Genomic DNA, 21,506 nt, shown 5'->3' on the forward strand with positions numbered 1-21,506 from the left:
AAACAGTGGTGGGAGGACTGGACAAGGAGCATGTGGTCCTGAGAAGCACATCCAATCCCTTAACACGGTTAAGAGCCCAGGAAATATGTCTGCCTGAGCCACTCAAGCAAATTCTTAGGATTTCTGTGTAGTACATAACAAATGAGGGTTCCCTCACTCCAGGCCTCTGTTTGTAAATCAGTTTATGACTGATTTTTTTTTTGTTAATTGCAGGTTGTTGTAGTTAAACAAGGAAGCAGCAGTGGCTGTATTGGAGTAAGTATCGTCTTGATTGAGGATTGTGTCCTAGTGTAAATTTTACTTAATATATTTTGTCAGCAGATGCCATCAAATGTGTGATGTATATGCGTTACTGCAAAAATAATATGGAGACCCTGAGTCATTTTGCAAATGTTCTTAAACAGGCCACCAAATTTCTCCCATCATGGGCATTTTGTCATCAGTGTGCATGGAGACCTCTGTGAATTGATCAAAGGGATCCATTAACAGATGGACTCTGAAGACACTTCATTTTTCATACTCTGCAAGAACCTAGATTGTTGAAAATTTTGTGTGCATGGAGTACAACATGCACTGGACCCTTCAGAGTAACCATTCTAGGAGGAGACCTCTGATGAGTGAGGAATTTCACTAAATCAACTATTGGTCTCTCTATAAGATCTGTTGCTTTTGAGATTTTGCTTCCACACTTATGAAATCAGGTTGCTTTGATGTCTTTTACTCCCTGATCCTTGGATTTCTGGTGGAGCAGCCCTCATTTTCCATAGCTACGAATTGCTGGTGAGGCTATGATAAGCTGAATGCAAACCCTTGTGAAGTCCCAGCTTCTTTTGCACTGGGCAAAAATCTAGAAGACAAGAAGTTTCTACAGTTCTCCCCTACAGCCCTTGTCACTTGAATCTCCTGCAACTATTTGCTTTCTATGCCCCTTCCTGCACCTGCTGGCTGCTCATGACATAGTGATTTGCTAGACAGGTTCAATAATGGAAAGTTGGAGTTTGGCATGATGTACTCCTGCCCTGCCTTTGGGGCAAACAGTTGGACTTTGATGGACTTCCAAGACCATGATGCTGTCAAATTTTTGGAGGGTCACCATCCCCTTGTTATGGGGTGAGGAAATCCTTTGGAGTAATCACTGTGGAGCAATGCCTTTTTAAAGGGGCACCACCACATCAGTGGCTTCCATGGGTGATCCATGGAAAATCAAATGAATGACCAAAGTCTCTTTTCTCCTCATGAGACAATGGAAATGGCTAGGGGGCATGCATGGACTGCCATACTCAGAAAAGGCTAGGAGGAGAGCCAATGAGAAGGACACTTGGCCTCTCTTTACTGGTTGAGGGTGAGTGATGGAGAAATGACAAGAGGAGGAATAAGGTGAAGGTGAACCCCCTGTTTTCTTGGTTCTGAGGACACTGTGAGTCACATGGGAAGGTGTGACAAATGAAGGAAAAGGTGCCTTATTAACACTATTTAGCTATGATTTTGATAGTGATTCTTTATTACATAGTTATTATGTATGTCATGTTGAGTAACTTGCATAGTGAAAAAAGGAATGCAGCTGTTTTGTATTTTATCTGCAGGGTGGAGTTGCAGATGTTTACAGCAAACATGCTTGCAGAGATGTAAGTCTTGCTTTGTCATTTGTTTCTCTTTTACCAATGTTTACTGCTCAATAAAAAATGTTTTCATCATGAATCATAGCACTTGTACTCTCAGAAAGACAAAGCCGTTGCACTCTGTCCAAGAAAATCATGGAAAGAATCCATTAGTTTTGCTGACTATCTGACATGGGTCTTTCTGGGTCTCTGACTCTGACATGATTTGTGAACATTCACAAGCAGAACAGTGATTACATCCTTGAAGACCAGGGGAGACATTTGTAGGGCAGAAATACAAAAGAAGAAATCATAGGTATAAGTACTGATAAAAAGCCTGTCAGTTGAAGGTCAAATCAGGTGAGGTGCAGGAAGAGTAATGAACAGACCTTCAGTCATTTTTATTGTTAAACAGCAGTCATTTGGAGGAATTGTTTGGATTGGGCTGTGGTATGGGGGAGGCTTTTCCCCTACCCTGTGCCATTCTCTCTTGTGACTCCTATTTGCTTTTCCAGGAGAAATGCACAATTTGCTTGTATCTTGCCTGTGTGTTATCCACACTGAAACAGACAGAAATTGGGGGGGGGGGGGATGTCAAAATTTAAAAAGAACTGAGGGAGAAAGTGTTAGCTCCTGTCCACCTGCTCCATGGTCTTAATCTGAATCACCTGGCTTCAGTTGCTTTTAGTGCTCACATGCATCTGGAAAATTATATGTTTGCAGGACAGTAAAACTCATACCTGATTATTGGTCAGCTATAGCTTTACCTGAGTGATCTATTAAAATTATAGCTATAGAAAGAATATTGTCAATTAGACAATTGCTCCTAGAAACATTATGCAGGCAATATCATGTTAGATAAGTATGGGATAAGTAACAAATTCTTAATTTTCCAGACAAAAAAGTTTCCAAAACAAATACTTATGCTGGACACATGAATCACGCATGAAGCTGCCTTATACCAAGTCAGAGCATTGGTCTATCAAGCTCAGTATTGTCTGCTCTGACTGGCAGCCACTCTCTGGGGAGTCAGGGAGAGGCCTTTCACAGCACCTTCCCACTGATTCTTTTAGCTGTGGATGCTGGTGGTTGAAACTGGGATCTTCTGCATACAGAGCAGATACACTACTAGTGAGCAATGACCTCTCCCCTTAGATGCTGCCACTTCTAAATCCCAGGAAGCAGAGCAGAAGCATCCAATTCATTTCCCTTTTAATGATAGAGGTTTTACCTACTTTGAACATTTACTGCTACAAAAGGCAAAATAACACCTTTCTCTTCATTGTTGTGGCTGAAAGGGCAACCATGCCAGGATTATTTGAATTCCAGTTTCTTTCTTCTACACCAATACACCCCATAGCATGAAGCAACTGTTTGAGTCCACAATACTCAGGATTTATAGTGGATTTTTATTATTTATTCTTTCTTAGGGAGCCAGTTTGATGTAGTGGTTAAATACATGGACTCTTATCTGGGAGAACTGGGTTTGATTCCCCATTCCTCCACTTGCAGCTGCTGGAATGGCCTTGGGTCAGCCATAGCTCTTGCAGAGCTGTCCTTGAAAGAGCAGCTTCTGTGAGAGCTCTCTCAGCCCCACCTACTTCACAGGGTATCTGTTGTGGGGGAATACAATAAAGGAGGTTGTAAGCCATTCTGAGACTGAGTCAGAGAGAAGGATGGGGTATAAATCTTCTTCCTCTTCCTCCTCTTCTTCTTCTTCCTCCTCCTCCTCTTCTTCTTCTTCTTCTTCTTCATCTCTTGATTGTTGCTCTATTAAGGTTAGCTTTTGATCAACCCTTCCTGCATTAAACTATTAGGAGTACAGAGGGCATCATTTTGTTTCTTAATATATGTTGAATCAAACTAATTTGGCAAAAGGTATTAACTGAGTTTTGGTTTGTTAACAGAGCGCAGCTGACATTAGTGGTCAGTCTTCATATGGCAAGGTAAGAGTGCTCTTTGCTGTGTTAGTTGGGGGTGGGAAGGTTGCACATACAACTTCTTCCTATGATTTAACTTCTCTTTTGAATGGTTCAACATACATTCAGACAGATTCAGCACAACTTCAAAAAGTAGATTGGATCAGGATATACTGAATCAGAAGTTTGATATCCAACAAACTGTTCACAAGGGCTGGATCTACAAAAAAAATAACAACTCACAATAGGGGGACCATTTTCAACATTTCTACCCTCATGCTGTTCCAGGGAGGACTCTTGTCCTCCAGGAGAAGCATTTGGGAAGTATTTTACGCTGCAGCAGGAGAAGAAAGTTGATGAGTTTCACTCTGCTGATGGAAATCCCTTCTGTCAGCAAAGTTTTTCACAAGATCCATCCCATGATCTTTAGGGAAAACTACTTCCACTGAGTTCAACACTTTAGTGGCCATGTGAATTTACTTCAAGACAAATGAGAAAGCCAGCACAGAAAACAGGGTCCCAGAAGGGCAGTTGTCATTGCCACCCTATGCATTCGTGGGTGACCTTTGCTCACTGATAGGCATACTTCCCAGCGGCCCAGCCACACTGTTGAGGGCACCCCCATACCACCCACCTGGCCACCTCTGCCAGTGATGGAGCAGGAAAGGGGGCCGCCCGTGCTTTCCCCATTACCAAAGTGCTCCATCACTTAATCTAAGTCTGTATGGCAGGAACTTAGATAAGGTGTGCCCTATCTCTGAAGTTGTGGAATGACCTCCTGGAACCATTTGTATGGTGAGAGCTGGGAAGGGGTGCCAGGGAGGGATGGAGCCAGCAAAGGGGGATGTGTTGATTGGGTGTGCACTTGTTTGATTTCCTGAGCTGTTTGGGTTCCCATGGGCATAGCTGCAGCTGATTGGAAGAGGGGAGTGAATTAGGAGTTACTATGGCCACCAATGGGCTGTGTTGGGATTTTTGCTGGTACAGTTTTGTGCCTCTTCTGGGGGATATTCCCATGCTGAAAATGTTGGGAGCTTGACCGGCACCACGTCCCCTGGCACACCCACATTTCTGGACTGTCACTCTGCCAGCATTCAACTGCAGTGCAGCTGCACTGGTGGAAGTGAATGGCACAGCCCAGCTCATGCCTTGTGCTGGAATAACACCCCTTACATGAATCCAAGATACATCAGTGTAGGGGTCAGTCACCTCCCTACTCCAATTCGGTCTCCCCCCTCAGGATTGCTCTGTTAGATCAATTCCCAACCAGGCTTGTTCCAGTGTCAGAGCTCTTCTGTCCGATTTTGCATAAGCTGCCACAGGGCTATGACTTACCTTGCCTCTTTTCCGCAACAAGCAGACACTGGTTTTCAGAGGATCTTGCTTGCCACAGGAAAGAGGCGAGGCAAGTCACAGCCCTGCAGCAGCTTGTGCAAAATCAGACAGAAGTGTTGGGGGGGGGGGGGGGAAAGAGCTCCAACGCCAGAACAAGCCTAGTGGGGAATCAGTCTTAGTGTTCTATGCTAACTTTTAAGACTTAGTATTAAATATGTTGACAGTAAAAACAGTTTTCCTTTTAAGACATTTTGTTCTGGTGTTCATAGTGATTTGTCTGGAAAGGCTTCATAATAGTTTTTTTTAGTGTTTAATCTGAGAAGAACAATAATGAATCACACTAACAATCGTGGCTGTTTTGTGATTTGCTTAATGATTTACTATTTGCTGCTCTTTTAAACGAATACTTCATGCTGCTTGATTTTAATTGTGCTGGTAATTATTGTTTGTTGTGTGTGTTTGATTTTATTTTTTGTTTTTATTCTTTACTGCTGTTATCACCTTGAGTGGTGAACAGAGAGACAGGGTATAAAATCTTTAAAATATATGTCAATAAACAAGCTTATATTTGATTGTTCTGTTTCTTGCAGTCAGTGTCTGTAGAGAAAGGTCCCCAGGTATGTTTTTTCCTCCATCTCCAATAAACTTTAAATGTCAGATTAAATTTTAATTGGCTGTAAATTGCCATAAAGTTAATGGAGTGATGGCAATTCAGCAAGTGCTTTTCCTCATGACTGCACAGCTATAATTAAGCCAGTCAAATAATGTCACCCAGCAAATTCTTCCATCATGGGAGGATCTTTTTTTACCCATTACTCAGTCTTGGGGTACGGGAAGAGCAGGAAGATTATTTCCTGACATTTGTAGTGGTATTGCATGTGTTACCAGTCCAAAATTAATATAGATGGTGACTCTGTAATGCTATGTCCTTTCCTAGCATTCCAAATACTTTCATAACTATCAAAGAATTCAGGTTTTCACGGCTGGTAACATCATTAGGGTTTGTAGAATCTTTCGGAATCAAGTGCCGTGTTCTACTGGAGAAAACTTTCATAACTGTTTTCCCCCCTTGTCTTTTTCTCCCACTATTGGAAATCAGTTTCCTTGAATAATCATACTGTTACTATTTTCTTTTTGCAGGTTGTATCCTACCCAGATAGTCAACCTTTCCCACCTGAGGTAAGCACTTTTCTGTTTCACATTTTTGATACACTTTTTTTTTCATTTGCTTTTTACAAAATTCAGAGAATAGAGAAATAGAAATAATGGAGGTTAACTGTTTTAATTCAACCCAAGTAGGCCCCAGTTACCTCTAAAGCAGAGGTATCAAACTCGTTTGTTACAAGGGACAGATATGACATAAATGTCTCTTTGTTGGGCTGGGCCATGCATGCCATAAAATGTAACATGGTGTACCAGAGATATAAATTTTATAAAGATGATTTCAGATGCCGAATGGCAATAGCAGGCTAGATTGGGTTAGGTATGATATGAAGAGGGGTAGTAAGTGCTTTTGAGATGTGGTGCTGGAGAAGACTCTTAAGAGTCCCTTGGACTGAAAGAAGATCAAATCAGTCAGTCTTAAGGGAAATCAACCCAGACTGTTCCTTGGAAGGTCAGATGCTGAGGCTGAAGCAAAAAATACTTTGGCCACCAAATGAGAAGGGAGCGCTCCCTGGAGAAGATCCTGATGCTAGGAAAGACAGAAGGCAAAAGAAGAAGGGGACGGCAAAAGATGAGATAGCTGGACAGTGTTACTGATGTAACAAACATGAATTTGAGCTGACTTTGGAGGATGGTGGAAGACAGGAGGACCTGGCATGACTTTGCCCATGGGGTCGCAAAGAGCTGAACTCAACTGTGCGACTGAACAACAACAAGTAGGCGTGAAGATAATCAGCACTGGTAATGAGACAGGAAACCTAGGTCTCAGTTTGGTCCAGGAGGATTCAGTCTAGAAGAATGCAAAGAATAAATGGAAATAAGTCTAAAGAAGTGAGCAGTGACTCACAAAATTGATATCCTACCACAAAGTTTTTTAGTCTTTAAGGTGCTACTGAATCTTACTCTTTCTACTGCTATTGGTTTAAAATAGTTAAACCAGAGCCTATTCAAGTGTCCCATAAGTTTTTAAAAATAATTTCATTTTATGTTTGAAAAAAAGTATGCATTGTTGTACAAAAATGTATACACTGCTAGGTGTGTGCACCTGCATCTTATACCATATGATACATTTCCAACATAACATCATACTTATGATTATGAGCTAGTATGAATTTCATAAGATATGGTGCACAGTTATGCCATTTAATCATGTACACTTATACAGTATAAATGTATTGCTAAATCAGCTGTTTTCATAGTCTGCTATGCAGTTTCAAGAATGCTGTGATCTTTGGTCATATGGTAATCAGCCATTTATTCCAGAACCTAATCTTGCTCAGCATCTCTTGTGATAAGGGCATTTGATAAGGGCATTTGCAAGGGTTTGCTTTATATAAGGTAATAATGGAAGTAATAATCCAATAGTTTGTTTTTCCTTCTCTTTCCCAATAGCGTGACACTTACTCATCGGTAAGTTCAATTCCTTTTTAAAATATGGGAGAACAAAGAGAAGAAATCATTTGTCTATCCACTCTAGCGCCTCCATCTAAGCATGAATTCACATATGCTGATTATTTTATTCTTCTCTCCTGCTGTTGGTGCACAGGGGTTAAAAAGTCAATTTTAAATGTACTTATACTGGTTTTCTACAATCATTGATGACCAAGTGGGAAGGCTAATTTACAACTGCAGTTCAAGCTTTCTCAGGGCTTTTTTGAACAGGAACGCAGTTCTGGCTAACTTGGTGTCAGGGTGTGTGGCTTAATATGCAAATAAGTTCCTGCTAGGCTTTTTCTACACAAAGCCCTATACAACACAATGGTAATGTTGGGGTGTGTGGCCTAATACGCAAATGAGTTCCTGCTGGGCTTTTTCTATCAAAAAAGCTCTGAGCCTTCTTGAGCTTTAAAACACACATGTTGTTTTGGTTTAACTTCATTATTTTTAGCTTGAGACAATATTTCTGTAGATAGCAGAAATCACATCCTTTGCTAGTGGCATCCAGGAAGATGACAAGATCCTGGCTGAATTAGGTCATGTTTCATAACAGCATATGTAATTTAAAATAAATATTTCGCAATAATTTTAAAATAAAATATTTTGCAATAATTTTAGAATAAGGTATTTTGCAATATAAAATAAGATATTCTGTTTTAACTGCATGAAAGCACACTAGTTTATTTGAAGATTTTATTTCATTAGTGTTTTAATTTTAGCATCAGCAGCAGCTATGTAATGGCTTTACCACTTCACATAACAACTGCAGGTGGCCAGCCACTAGTATCATTTATCCTGATATGAGTAGAATTTGATTCAATAGAACATTTCCCAAACTTGCATGCTTACAAAGTTGGAATAACAAATAATTTAAGCAAAAGATTCATCTAGATCTTGGTCATTTTACTAAACATACCAGATTCATTTGCTGAGATCAGTTTTATGAGTATCCAGTCCATTTAGGAATATGTAAACATTTCTGCATCCTATACATTCCTATAGTCCAGGGGTGGCCAACGGTAGCACTCCAGATGTTTTTTGCGTACAACTCCCATCAGCCCCAGCCAGCATGGCCAATGGCTGGGACTGATGGGAGTTGTAGGCAAAAAACATCTGGATCGCTACCATTGGCCACCCGTTCTATAGTCATTCCTGTAGAACAGTGGTTTTCAAATGCTCAAACGTCATAGACCTGCGCCTGCCCTAGAACCTCAGTGTGTTGCAATGAATTTTGGGAAGTGAGACAAATTAATGGTTTATCATTTTTTTTGCAGAAATATTCCCATTCCAAAATCATCCAGTCTCAGGTACATATCCATCTAGCATATTTGGCTGTATTCCCAATAGAGTGGCACACAACTGCAGAATGGGCTTTTGTTGATTAGATTGGGAGACAGGCTTCATGATATGCTGACGACCCTTATTTTGATACTGCCTTCAGTTCCATTAATATGTAGACACTTCCATGGATTCAGTGGACTGAGAGGTGACGATCACCTCATGGAAAGTTAAGCTGGCATTTCTCTTTGTATTCTTGCTTAGTCCCTGGAGGAATAAATAGGATGTTTCTATTTGTCAACACAGAATCTGCTCCTTTACATTGCTCTGTCATAGGAGATGTTATTCTAGGGTGTAGTCCTAAGCATACTTCTTATGAATTATCACTGTGATAATAAAAAGACTTAAACCCTCCTAAATTCATTGAATTCAGTGGGCTTAGAACAGTGTAACTCAGCTTAGGAGTGTATTGTTAGTCCCCTTCAACAAAGTACAATCCTGATCAAACATGCTTTTGAACATGCTGCATGTCACATTTTTGTATTTAAAAATATTACTATTTTCCCGGTTCTTCTACAGAGTTCCTCCAGCAAAATCCAAGTACAGGTAAGCCTGTTTCCCTTTCAGAAAGTTCCAGGAAGACATAACATTGAAATATCTACAAAAAATGCTTGTAAAATGAAATTACCTATAGCACTCTAAATAGCACTCTGGATTGGAAATACCAGGACCTTTGGGGGAGGGAGAGAGCCTGGGAAAGGTAGAGTTTGGAGAGGGGAGTGACCTCATCAGCATATAATGCCGAACAGTCCACCCTCCAAATCAGCCATTTTCTCCAGAAGAACTATCTTGGTCATCTGGAGATAAGTGTAATGGTGGGAGATCTCCAGGTGCCACCTGGAGGTTGGCCACCCAAACTCTAAAAGAGCAAATGTTTAAAGAAATACCATCTAATAGCTTGCTCTGAATGCCTTTAGACCCAGTATGGACAAGGTGTATTATTGTTGTTCTTTTCCCTTTCTATGCCCTTTCTTGACCCACCACTTAGCTGGGCCTTATAGGCCAGTTTGGCCTGGCACTCGGCTTGTGCCCAGAAGATTGGGCTGGAACCACAGTCTCAACCACTGCCCAATTCCCCCTCTCATCATTAGAGTAAGATTTGGGCTAGAAACCACCTGGATGTGGGACCCAGCGTCTGGTGTCAGTGCTTCCTCCTCTTTTGCATCAGTCACCAGTTCTGGATGGGGGACAGAGCCAACATTCCCCAAGAGGTTTTTTTTCTGAATATTTCTAATATTGGATTCTTCTAGACCTTTCAAAGCAGGACATTCCACAGAATGGGAACCATTGTGAAGAAGGTTATATTCCATGTTAACAAGATTTTGAATGTCAATTACCATGTTAAAAAAAATCAACCCTATATAACACTGTCCAGACCAAATGGTCTTTCAATTTATTACCCTATTTTGCCATTTGATCCTAACTTTGTATCAGTTTACAGTCTTAACCCACCAGCTATATGTATTTCAGCTCACTGTACCCCATCCCCTTGTCTGAAGAACTAGGCATGCATACGGAAGCTTACATTCTGAATAAAACTTGGTTGGTCTTAAAGGTGCCACTTGACTCCTACTCTGTTCTACTGCTTCAGACCAACACGGCTGCCCACCTGGATCTGTCCTATCCACCGTCTTTCCTTATTAACAATCATAAGGATTTCATATACATAGCAAGAGGAAAATGTTAAGGTCGTTTAAGCCTTGTGTATGCATCAAACTTGCCCTAATTTTATTTTTAAATAATTTTGGAAACAACAAAATAACTGAATCCTCATTTTCTAAAAAACAGGGTGGACAAATTTCATCAAGTGGTAGCTCTATATACGGACAGGTAAGTACTCTATATTTTTCTAACAATGTGAATACAGAGTTCTGTATTTAAATAATTTTGGAAACAACAAAATAACTGAATCCTCATTTTCTAAAAAACAGGGTGGACAAATTTCATCAAGTGGTAGCTCTATATACGGACAGGTAAGTACTCTATATTTTTCTAACAATGTGAATACAGAGTTCTGTATTTAAATAATTTTGAAAACAGCAAAATAACTGAATCCTCATTTTCTAAAAAAACAGGGTGGAAAAATTTCATCAAGTGGTAGCTCCATATACGGACAGGTAAGCACTCTGTATTTTTCTAACAATATGAACAAGGAAAAGGGTTTCCAGGACTCCACTGGAGACAGGAGATTCCCCCGACACTCAGCAGGCCAGTTGAGGAGAATGCAAAAGAACAGTGGCAGCACAATATATAGAATACAAAAATATCAAAAATATTGTGCAAAAACACACACTCTTGACTAATATATACAAAATAAAGTAAATTATATTATATCTTATAATGAACAGCCTACAAAAGTGGGCATGCATTCATAAAGTAGACATTAAATACAAACAAGAGTCTCAAATACAGTATTACAGGGAGGACCCCACACAGTCTCTTAATATTCCAAACAGAGTACTAAGACTCAATAATAAAGTTCCCCAGGAGTCCCTCCGTTGCTTGTTGACTTCTGAAGGAAAAATTCTTGCCTTCACGCAAACTCCGGCTTTGATTGCGTTCTGCTGCTCCTGCAGCTTCCTCGTAAGCCAACTGTAAACAACAGAGGTGACCGATAAAAGCCACCCTAAACAAAAGCAATATTGACAAAAACATACAGAAACAGTTGAAATAACAACCTATTTTTGTATTCAGTTGAGGAGAATGGCAGCAAAATGGGGGGTATCAGCTGTGTCCCAACACCCTGATGTCACTTCCAGATGCACCTGGAAGTGACATCAGTGTGTTTCTGGGGGACTCCGGCCCAGTGAACATTCAACCCTGGATGATAGCCCTTTCTGATAACCCTGAAGCCAGGGGAGGGCCTCCAAATCAGGGGATCCCCTGGCCCCTCCCACCTGGGGATCGGCAACCCTTGATTCCAGGAATCAAGACTGCATTTTTGTGCTCATTTGCAATAGCTACTAGCTACCTTGTGGAGCAGAGTCTAACATTTTGCCAGTGTAAGATGAGCATTTAATGTAGTTTTCTGCCACTCAACCTTCTCCAGCAATGTTAAGCAAGTTGTGCCTGTTAACTGCTAGCATATTAATTTACACATGCCACAAAGCAGCCCCTCCCATGATAAGAAGAACAACAACAGGTGTCCACCTATATTACATGAAGGTTCACACATTCTTCCTTTGATCTCATTATCAGCCTTCTATGGCTGGTGTCAATTATGGTTCTTCTTCTAAGCAATTAAAAGAGTCCATGAAAAGGCCTTGCTGAGGAAACCCCACAGGACCACTGGACAAGATTTGGCTTCATTTTACTTACCTTATTTTAGAAGTTTTTTATTATTCCTTTTAGTTTTAACTTGTAGTGATTTGGAGGTTTTACTTCTTGTGTGCCATTTTATATACATTATAGAAAAGCAGCTACAACCTTCCTTTCTTTATTCTTTCTCTTTAGGGTTCATATCCTCAGAGTGGCCCATCAAAAGGCATCCGTATTACCATCGAGGTACCACCGTTCAGTTACAAATCAATACTGGAATGTTAAAAATGATATATTTCAAATACATGCATATAGTAATCCAACTCAGGATTTAAAATAATATTCTAATTTAATTGCCTTAGAAATCTTATCTACATTCAGAAGCAGATAGGGAGAAGGTGAGGGAGACTGAGAAGTGGGCTCTGTATCTACTAACTAACAGGTGTCTACTAGTACAGTTTACTGCATCTTATATTCTAATAGCCACCTGTGGCTCCCATCTGTGGACACCTAAATCTGTGGATCTGGACCACAGAGAAGCTAAAGATTTTTCTGTGCACTTGAGGGACTCCCCAGGTGTGCAGAAAAACCTGACTAAAAACCACACCGGGGTGAATGGGTTAAATTTTCTCACCTACCTAATAAGGCCTGGTAGGTCAGGAGCTGCTCTGTGCCCAGTGTCAGAGTCATAGCAGGAGCCATGCTGTGCTGTCTGTGGTAGCAGTGTGGCAGCCCAGGGACTGCGCTGTGCCCAACAGCGGTGGCACGGCAGCCTGGGAGCCACTGTGGGCCCAGCAGTGGAAGTGCTGCAGCCCAGGAGCTGCTCTGGGCCTGGCATTGACAGGTGGGGAGAGCTGCAAAGGGGGCGGGGTAAATGAAGTGCCAGGGGTGAGTGGTAGGTGGGAAGACCAGCAAGGGTTGGGTTGTTTGATGGAGAAAAGGGGGGGGGCAAAAGAGGTGGGGGTAGACTGACAAATAAGGGGGATGGGAGAAAAGAGTGATATAGAGGGTAAAAATAAAGGGAATGGGAGAAAAGGAGGAAATGGGGGGGGTATCGGAGAAGGGGGTAGATTGACAGAAAAGGGATGGGGACAAAAGAGATGGGGTGGTTTGACAGATAAGGGGAGGGGGAGAAAGAGGAGGAAGATTATTAGAGAAGGAGGAAAAGTGAAGGAAACAAAGAGGGGAAAGGGATACACCCTCTCCTCAAGTTTCTTGCAACTCCCCACTTGTCTATATATCTATTCAAGTGGCTTCAATAGTTGGGGAGCAGGAGTGAGGGTGGAATCCCTTCCTTCTCTTAGCTGGCACTGACCAGGGGATTAAAGGTAAGAGGGGGAAGGGATCCCCTCCCACAAGTATTGCAGGTCCCCACTTCTTATGTCTAATGAGCAAGAAATTGAATAATGGATGGGGATGATTTTTGGTAAGTCTATTACATGGAAACAAATCCATTAATTAAATAAGTGAACCCTTGCCTGTTTCTTTTCCAGAGTGGGCAAAGTGGCCGAGTGTGTGATAAGGTAAGTCATCTTTTTTTTACCAGCATGGATTAGAACTGTTTGATGAATGAGATTGCATTACAAGATGACACTGTTTTTCTCCCTTAAAAGACAACACCTGCTAGTCCATAGTCTCAGCTCTGTGCCGCTAGCATAATTTACAATGCCATTATATGTCATTATAATTTTAAGATTTAGCATTACATAGCACTTGAAAGTGTTCAGGACTTCAAATACTAGCCAGCACTGACCCTGCTTAGCTTCTGAGATCTAATGAGATTAGGCTAGCCTGGGCTATCCAGGTCAGGGCAGAAGTCATGTTTAGTTTGCCCTAAAGCACTTCAGTGCACATCTGCGCAATCTGGTTGATTGTCAGAGAAATTAGACAGAGTCTTATGAGCTATTCACACAGGGCTAAATGCTTACCTAGGCTAAGGCCCATCTGACCTGGAAACTTTGTATAATCATGCTAGAAGAAGCATAAGTTGACTAGAATGAGTGTGCATGTGTATGTGACTAAGGAGGGCAATGCTGCCACCTCTCAACAAACTAATTGCTGTTACTTTTCTTTTACAGAGTTCATCCTCCTATAACAGTGACGCTTGTATCAAGGTATGTATCTTCAGATCAGTTTTGCAGGTGGTAAATATGGTGCCTCTTTGTAACCAGTCAAGGTGATGTAGGGTTGCCAGGTCCAACTCAAGAAATATCTGGAGACTTTGGAGGTGGAGCCAGGAGCAAGAGTGGGACAAGCATGATTGAACTCCAAAGGGAGTTCTGGCCGTCACATTTAAAGGGACCGCATGCCTTTTAAATACTTTCCCTTCATTTGGAAATAATGGGGATCACAGAATAGGACCCTCTAGTCCAATCTTTTTGAAACTTGGGAGTGGGGTTGAGGATGCTATGCTGTGTGTATGCCCATATCGGGTTGTCTTTTCTTATGAAGAAATCTGTATTCAGTTTAGCATGGTTTGTGTATTAAATGTTGCTTACTTTCTCAAGCAAAATGCTTCTTGATCATCCTTTACTAGTAGTGCGGCTAATTAATTTCCTTATTCTTTACAGGTTCAGACTGCCAGCTCACAGGGCAGCAGCACTTATGGCACACAGGTAAGGCACACAGCACTTATGGCACACAGTTATGCTTTTGCCACTGCACAAAGAGTGGGCAAGTGTGATATGGTGGATAGAGAGGTGGATGTGGAGTAGGGAGACACAGGTTCAAATCCCCGTAAGATTCAGTGAGTGACACTGGAGCAGTTACCATGCCTCAGCCTAATCTTCCTCACAGAATTCCTGTGAGGATGGGGATAGGGAAATGGCCGGGGTGTGTGTGTGTGTCATGTACGGTGCTGAGTGCTTTCTGAATCAAAATGCCAAAATCATCCTTGAACTGCTGCATTGCTGTCTGTTTTCTTTATAGGGCCAGTCTTCACATTCACAGAGCAGCAGCAGCAGCTATGGCACACAGGTAGGTATGCTTTCATGATTATAGAGACAGGCAGTGTTATATGGTAAATATAATATTGAAGGTGCAGGTTCAAATCCAGCAAAACTCCATGGGTGCTACTGGATCTGGCAGTATGCCTCTTAACCTAATTTACCTCATAGGATTGCTCCAGGTGGGTAGCCATGTTGGTTGAAGCAACAGAATAAAGTTAGAGACCAGTGGCACCTTGAAGACCAACAAAGTTTAATTCATGGTATGAGCTTTTGTGTGGATGCCCACTTCTTCAGATATAATGAAATGTGCGTGCACAGAAAAGTTCATACCTTGAATAAAACTTTGTTGGACTCTAACTTTATTCACAAGATTGCTGTGAGGCATGAAAGAGTGCATGGTAAAGGAAATATGTATACATGCCTCAACTCCTTGAAGGAAGCGAGGCGATAATTATATTTTCATCTAAATTACAGTAGCCAGATTATTAGCAGTTTTTAAACATTAGCTCAAAGTTATCAAGATTTTTTGTGTAAACTATTTATATTAACCTTTATCAGAAAGAGATGATTAGTAGGAAAGAGATATAGGATGGAAGTAAAAGATGACTGAAAATTTATCTATAGTCAAACTAACAGGAATTAAATTTTAAGAATATTTTAGAAGACAAAAATTGACAACAATTGGCTATATTTTAAAATACTTTTTTAAAAATGAAACCTTTAAACATGTTGTTTGTTCTGTATACTGGTTCTGATTGTGTATTGTTACATTTTAATTTTAAAAAGACTAAAAAATATTCAAACAATTCAAGAGCAATGTGTAATCAGTAGGAACAGCTTAGAACTTACTTGAGGATGTATGAAACACCCAAAATATTGACTCATACAATTAAAATCTTGAGTCTCTTTGCTAAGAAATACAAGATTTGAGGTGGGGTGGCGAGCAGGAATTGACTTTCTGCTGTTTCTCTTGTGTTAGTATCTACTTAGGAGTGGGGCTTCTGAGAACAAGTTGAACCCTATGTTTGTCTTTTTAAAAGCACTCTTGATTTCTTGGCACACATTATCGTCACAAAAAAAGCCAAGTAACCATCCTTTTAAAAACTGTTCTGTAGGCATCTTCTGTGTGAATAATTCCTATGTGAGTGATTGAGGTTTTTAAATGACTTCATCATTTACTAATTTTGAGGCAGCTGTCATTTTAAAGCATTACAGCAAGATACCAACAAATAGTAGGAATATAACTTTTGGAAGCTAGCAGTACAATTTTTGTTTCTTGTTTTTAAAGCAGGGTGGATCTTACTCGAGCGGTGGCAAACCTTGTGGTCAGGTATGTTCTAATATTTCGAAAATTATCCCAATGTTATCTAATAATAGATGCTCAGAAGGAGGCAGTACCTTAAACATGTATATATTCAGGGAGCATCTGAAATGCCTTGCTGCTTCTAATAGTAAATCACAGAAAAATTGACAGGTACCACAAATGGAAAAATCTTTCACAAATACAAATCCTTCACTTCTGCTTCTTTGCTGGTGCAAATATACAGCATTTGGGAATACATGCTGGTCTGTGGTGTGGAAAGAGTTGTTGTTATCAGATTTGTTTCCTGAAGGGTTTTTATTGTAGAAAAAGCCCAGCAAGAACTCATTTGAATATTAGGCTGCACTCCCTGATGTCCCCATTGTTTTGTATGGGGTTTTTTTGGTAGAAAAAAGCCCAGCAGGAACTTATTTGCATATTAGGCCATGTCCCCTGACACCAAGCCAGCCAGAACTGCATTCCTGTGCATTCCTGCTCAAAATAAAGCCCTGGTTTCCTGAAGTATAATTGAATTGGTTTCAGAGCTTCATACATGTTGCCAGAAAGGCAACAGGTGTAGTTTATTTAATTTATAGTTTAAATTTATATGCTGCCTTTCTCTGAATTCCAAGAGCTCAGAGCAGTTAATAGAAAACAGTACAATTTAAAATTCAAAAATTTAATTAGTTATAAAATAACATCTGGTTGAGGACAGCTGAACATCTTTAGGGCTAGGGATCACCTGTATATTGTTCTCAGAAAGTGTAAAGCCCTGCTGGGAACATATGAGATGAGGTGGTCCCATAGTGATTCCCAGACCACTCACGGCCTTAAAGGTCAGTACCAAAACCTTGAGCCTGATTCAGAAACACCAACTGGTCCAGAATGTGGCAGCACAAGTTCTGATGGGAATGCCACAGACCGCACATACTCAACCTTTGCTACGCCAGCTGCACTGGCTACCATTGGGGTATGAGTAATCCATGCAAATGTAACCTCCAGGCTTGATTAGTGTACTTCACTTCATGCTGGCCACTCCATTGCATGGATTACTGTGGCTAGGTCAGGGCAAGGCAGGAAAGGGGGCAGTTCCCTGTTAATTCCATTGTGTTCATAAATACTGAGATAGGCAGAGAAATCTCATTTTCCTTGCAATGAAGCAACACTTTTGTGCACTCCTTTTGTAGCTCAGTATGAACACTTACTGCAGGGGTGGGGGGAGAGGACTTGCACAGCACAGTACCTTCTGGGTTTCCAGCACTGGAAGCAAGCAAAAGAGAGCATGAAGGGGCTGTAAAAATTCAGTGATACTTTGTAGATCTGAGCAAAATTGCCATCTGCACAGTCTTCTTTCTCATTCATCTGATCAAAGCCTCGGAAGGCAACTTCTGTGAAAAATTCAATAATGTGGGAGTTTAGAGGAAGAAACTTTGGGTTCAAATGCAACCATGAGTCTCTCTCTACAACAACAATAAACTTTTATTTTGAACAGGGAACTACCTATGACAGCAATCCTTGTAATCAGGTAAGCCTCCATTTTCTTCTTTATCTTAAGACTCATTCTTTCTGTTTTTGGAGTTTGGCTAAATATGATGGATACATGGCCCATACATTAGAGTGTGTGTTGGGCCAAAGCAATGTAAAGTGGGGGTGGGGTATGGAATCCTTTCCTTGGCCCATGTCTTTTCACAATGCTTGCCTCCCTTTGTAATTTTCTCTCGGGAGAACTATCCTCAGGGCTCAATCTGGACAAAAACTGGGGCGGGGGAAAGGCAGCAAAGAGGATTGAAGGGAGAATTTCGCATCCTTTCCTATCCAATCCATCCCTTCTCTACATGGAATCACAGCTCACTCCCCTGCCTTATAAGTCAGCCACATTCTCATCTAGTTAGCTTGTGGAAAAGCATGGTCAACAAGCACAACAATTTTTAATATTAGTATTTAATATGGCTTGAATGAGCAGCAATAGGAATAGACTAAGCAGACATGTGGCAAACGTTTATATGGGGATTTCTCAGATCCATCAAACAAAATATTTACATGGAAGATGGGGAAGTGAGAAGGGATCTTTAAGTCTTATTCTTCACCTCACCTTTGAAGACACCTTTGAAGATTTGTTTGAAGACAATGAAGTTACCCTGAGGGGAAATTACACAAATACAAAATGTGGATGGATGGGGAGACACAAACAGAAAATACACGTGTGCAATCTGTGGGATCACTGGGTAATTGAGATCTGAACTGAACAACAATGCCTGGCTGGGGGAACTAAACTAGGCTTCCCAATCCCCAGGTCCCAGCGGGGGATCACCTGGTTTTACAAGTTTCCCCCTGCCCCCCAGCCAGGTAGCCGGCGGGGGAAGCCCCACCCCCCACAGCTCTAGATCTCCAGCAGTTTTAGGGAATAATGGGGAATTGATCCGCGGATATCAGGGGCTCTAGGGGGGCTGTGTTTTGAGGTAGAGGCACCAAATTTTCAGTATAGCATCTAGTGCCTCTTCTCAAAATACTCCCCAAGTTTCAAAACGATTGGACCAGGGAGTCCAATTCTATGAGCCCCCAAAGAAGGTGCCCCTATCCTTCATTATTTCCTATGGAAGGAAGGCATCTAAAAAGGTGTGCTGTCCCTTTCAATGTGATGGCCAGAACATCCTTGGAGTTCAATGATGCTTGTCACACCCTTGCTCCTGGCTCTGCCCCCAATGTCTCCTGGCTCCACCCCCAAAGTCTCCTGGCTCCATCCCCAAAGTCCCCAGATATTTCTGGAATTGGACTTGGCAACCCTAAACTAAACAGATTTTGGAAGCAGTTGTGAAGTAACTGGTTTCTTGTTTTTTTCACAGGGCCAGTCATCCCAAAGCACATACAATCAGGTACGTATACTTTCCTTGTGCTGTTTCTCACCAATTAGATGACATACATGTTTTTCTTCAGCTTCACTGGAAGGCATAAACTTAAAATGCTAATAAGAAATCTTTTGGCTCACTGGGTAATCATGATTCCCTTTTCTCAGTCTAGCTTCTCATTAGACAAAGAATTATGTAGTAAATGATTTTGGTTTTTTTCCCCATAGGGCCAATCATCATCTTCACAAAACACTTACAACCAGGTAGGGACACTTTTGTTGTCATGTTGTTTCCTTAGGTTAGATAAAATGCAGAGAATTGCATGAGGAGACATGAAGAGAGGCTACCTACCTGGCAAAGGGATGACCAAGGATACAACCAATAACCAGTGGAAGTTCTCCAGTACAACTCCCATTATCTCTTGCACATCTTCCGTTCCTTTCAATGGGGCTTGCACAGGGGAACTTCCCTGTGAATTGTGTCCTGAATTTCCTTACTTTCTCATGTTTGTTTTATACTATAAGCACCATAGTTTAGTATCTAAACATTAGAAAGTTTTTGAAACTCAGCTGACTTATTAGAACTATTAATAATATATCCCCCCACTCTTTTTCCTTAGGCTGGTTCCCAGTTTCAAGGCAACAGTAATCCTTGTAACCCGGTAAATGTATTATTATTTATTATTCACTACTGAGCAGCAGAACTTTATGCAAATTGGACTGTGTCCCTTTAAGGCCTCAGTGGGCAACTACTTCTCATGGTGAGCACATGGGAGGAGAAACAGGGCAGAGGTAGGCCTCCTGCCTTCTGAAGTAATCTGCCAGCAAGTTCTCTGGGCATTGATATCACTTTCTTCACATTTCCATTGCCCAGTGTTGGCAACTGGACTGCCAGACCTAAGAGATATGACCCTTTCTGTAAGGTAATCAAAAAGCATGTGGTGTGAAGCATGTGGACGATGACACAATTGTCTGCTATAATAAAGTTAGAGCACGAGAAGCCTTGCTTAAAGGGCCAAACTACATGTTTGGGTTTTTAATGTGTTCAGTCTGGGTTCCCAGAACTCAGTTCTGGTTCCCCACAACCACATAGCAACTTCAGGGGATGGATTTTTAAAAATAAAGGAGAGCCCAAATAGGTTTGGAACGCTGCCGTGAGGTGGGGTGGGGAGAGCATTCCTGCCTTCCTCCATGCCGTTTTCCAATGCAGAACTGCACTGGGGTGGGAGAGTTATTTCTCCAAATTTTACTGCTCCATATGGAAACAGAAAACCAACTATCAGGGTCTAAATCAGCAAGACAATATTTACGTTCATAACAATTATGTGATTAGATAAGCTTTAACAGTTACTGTTTGGGTTCCCATGGTCATGGTTTCATTACATATGTGAGGAAGAGGCATCTGAGACCTCTGGGGAGTCTATGAGGAGTCATTGCCAAAAGTCACACATTTGACAAAGTAATTTTTCTTTCAATTTTTCTCTCCAGAGCAAAGGTACTTCATACAACAGCAACAGGTGTTAACTGGTAAATATCTGTTTCTTATTAATATGGGTGTAAAGTATTGGATACAACATGTACAACATGAGTCATTGGCTGACTTTACCGACTATAAGGAGTACTGGGGGACTATAATTGTTTTTAAACAACCATGTGTAGAGCACACTGTTAAGTGCAGCCACTCTGGTGGCTAGAGGAGAAAAATGAGGATGCTTAAAGGTACAGTAAAATGATTTGCAGAAATGTTCCATGCACCAAGGATAGCCAGCTCCGAGTTGAGTAGTACCTGGAGATTTTGGAAGTGGAACCTGAGGAGGGCAGGATTTAATGAGAGGAGGGACTACAACAGGGCATAATGCCAGAGCCCACCTTCCAAACCAGTCATTTGCTCCAGGTGAACTGATCTCTGTTGTCTGAAGATCAGTTGTAATAGCAGGAGACTCCACCACCTGGAGCTCAGCAACCCTATGACACCACAATGGCCCTAGACTTCAAAGTATAACACTTCAAAACATTTCAATGGCATTTAATTGCATAATAGGTTATGATATGGCAAATTTTTCTGGTGGGAACATTAGCTTGCTTGCATCTCTGGAACACATTTCAGTTTCAGGCATCCAATCTTTCCTTCCTCTTTCCATTGTATGGTTTTCATGGGTTTGGGTAGAAACATCAGCAGATACACACAGGTCTTCAATACACTCCTGTATAGATATCCAGCTTATCCAGCTTGTTCACTTATGATGTACAGCTGTTGCCAGGTTTGTTTTGGTAGAAAAAGCCTAACAAGAACTCATCTGCATATTAGGCCACACCCCCTACAGCTAGCCCTGACCACCAGAACAATGCATTATAACCAGGGCC

The 21,506-nt window shown here is 41.3% G+C and overlaps 1 protein-coding gene across 1 annotated transcript in view; it reads left to right on the forward strand.

Annotated features, from left to right (window-relative positions):
* Window positions 1–20,666, forward strand: part of LOC132567361 (dentin sialophosphoprotein-like) — a 49,825-nt gene extending 29,159 nt beyond the window's left edge. Inside the window, exons 9-29 of the mRNA XM_060233036.1 lie at window positions 214–255; window positions 1,584–1,625; window positions 3,506–3,544; window positions 5,443–5,469; window positions 5,993–6,031; window positions 7,409–7,426; window positions 8,728–8,760; window positions 9,311–9,337; window positions 10,723–10,764; window positions 10,867–10,908; window positions 12,245–12,295; window positions 13,543–13,572; window positions 14,128–14,163; window positions 14,620–14,664; window positions 14,978–15,025; window positions 16,286–16,327; window positions 17,790–17,822; window positions 19,141–19,170; window positions 19,371–19,406; window positions 19,763–19,804; window positions 20,631–20,666. Of these exons, the coding sequence (XP_060089019.1) occupies window positions 214–255; window positions 1,584–1,625; window positions 3,506–3,544; window positions 5,443–5,469; window positions 5,993–6,031; window positions 7,409–7,426; window positions 8,728–8,760; window positions 9,311–9,337; window positions 10,723–10,764; window positions 10,867–10,908; window positions 12,245–12,295; window positions 13,543–13,572; window positions 14,128–14,163; window positions 14,620–14,664; window positions 14,978–15,025; window positions 16,286–16,327; window positions 17,790–17,822; window positions 19,141–19,170; window positions 19,371–19,406; window positions 19,763–19,804; window positions 20,631–20,666 (780 nt within the window). The remainder of the gene's footprint in view (window positions 1–213; window positions 256–1,583; window positions 1,626–3,505; window positions 3,545–5,442; window positions 5,470–5,992; window positions 6,032–7,408; window positions 7,427–8,727; window positions 8,761–9,310; window positions 9,338–10,722; window positions 10,765–10,866; window positions 10,909–12,244; window positions 12,296–13,542; window positions 13,573–14,127; window positions 14,164–14,619; window positions 14,665–14,977; window positions 15,026–16,285; window positions 16,328–17,789; window positions 17,823–19,140; window positions 19,171–19,370; window positions 19,407–19,762; window positions 19,805–20,630) is intronic.
* The last annotated feature ends 840 nt before the right edge of the window (window positions 20,667–21,506 follow it).

This window comes from Heteronotia binoei, chromosome 2 (genome assembly GCF_032191835.1).
Source record: "Heteronotia binoei isolate CCM8104 ecotype False Entrance Well chromosome 2, APGP_CSIRO_Hbin_v1, whole genome shotgun sequence".
Lineage (NCBI taxonomy): Eukaryota > Metazoa > Chordata > Lepidosauria > Squamata > Gekkonidae > Heteronotia > Heteronotia binoei.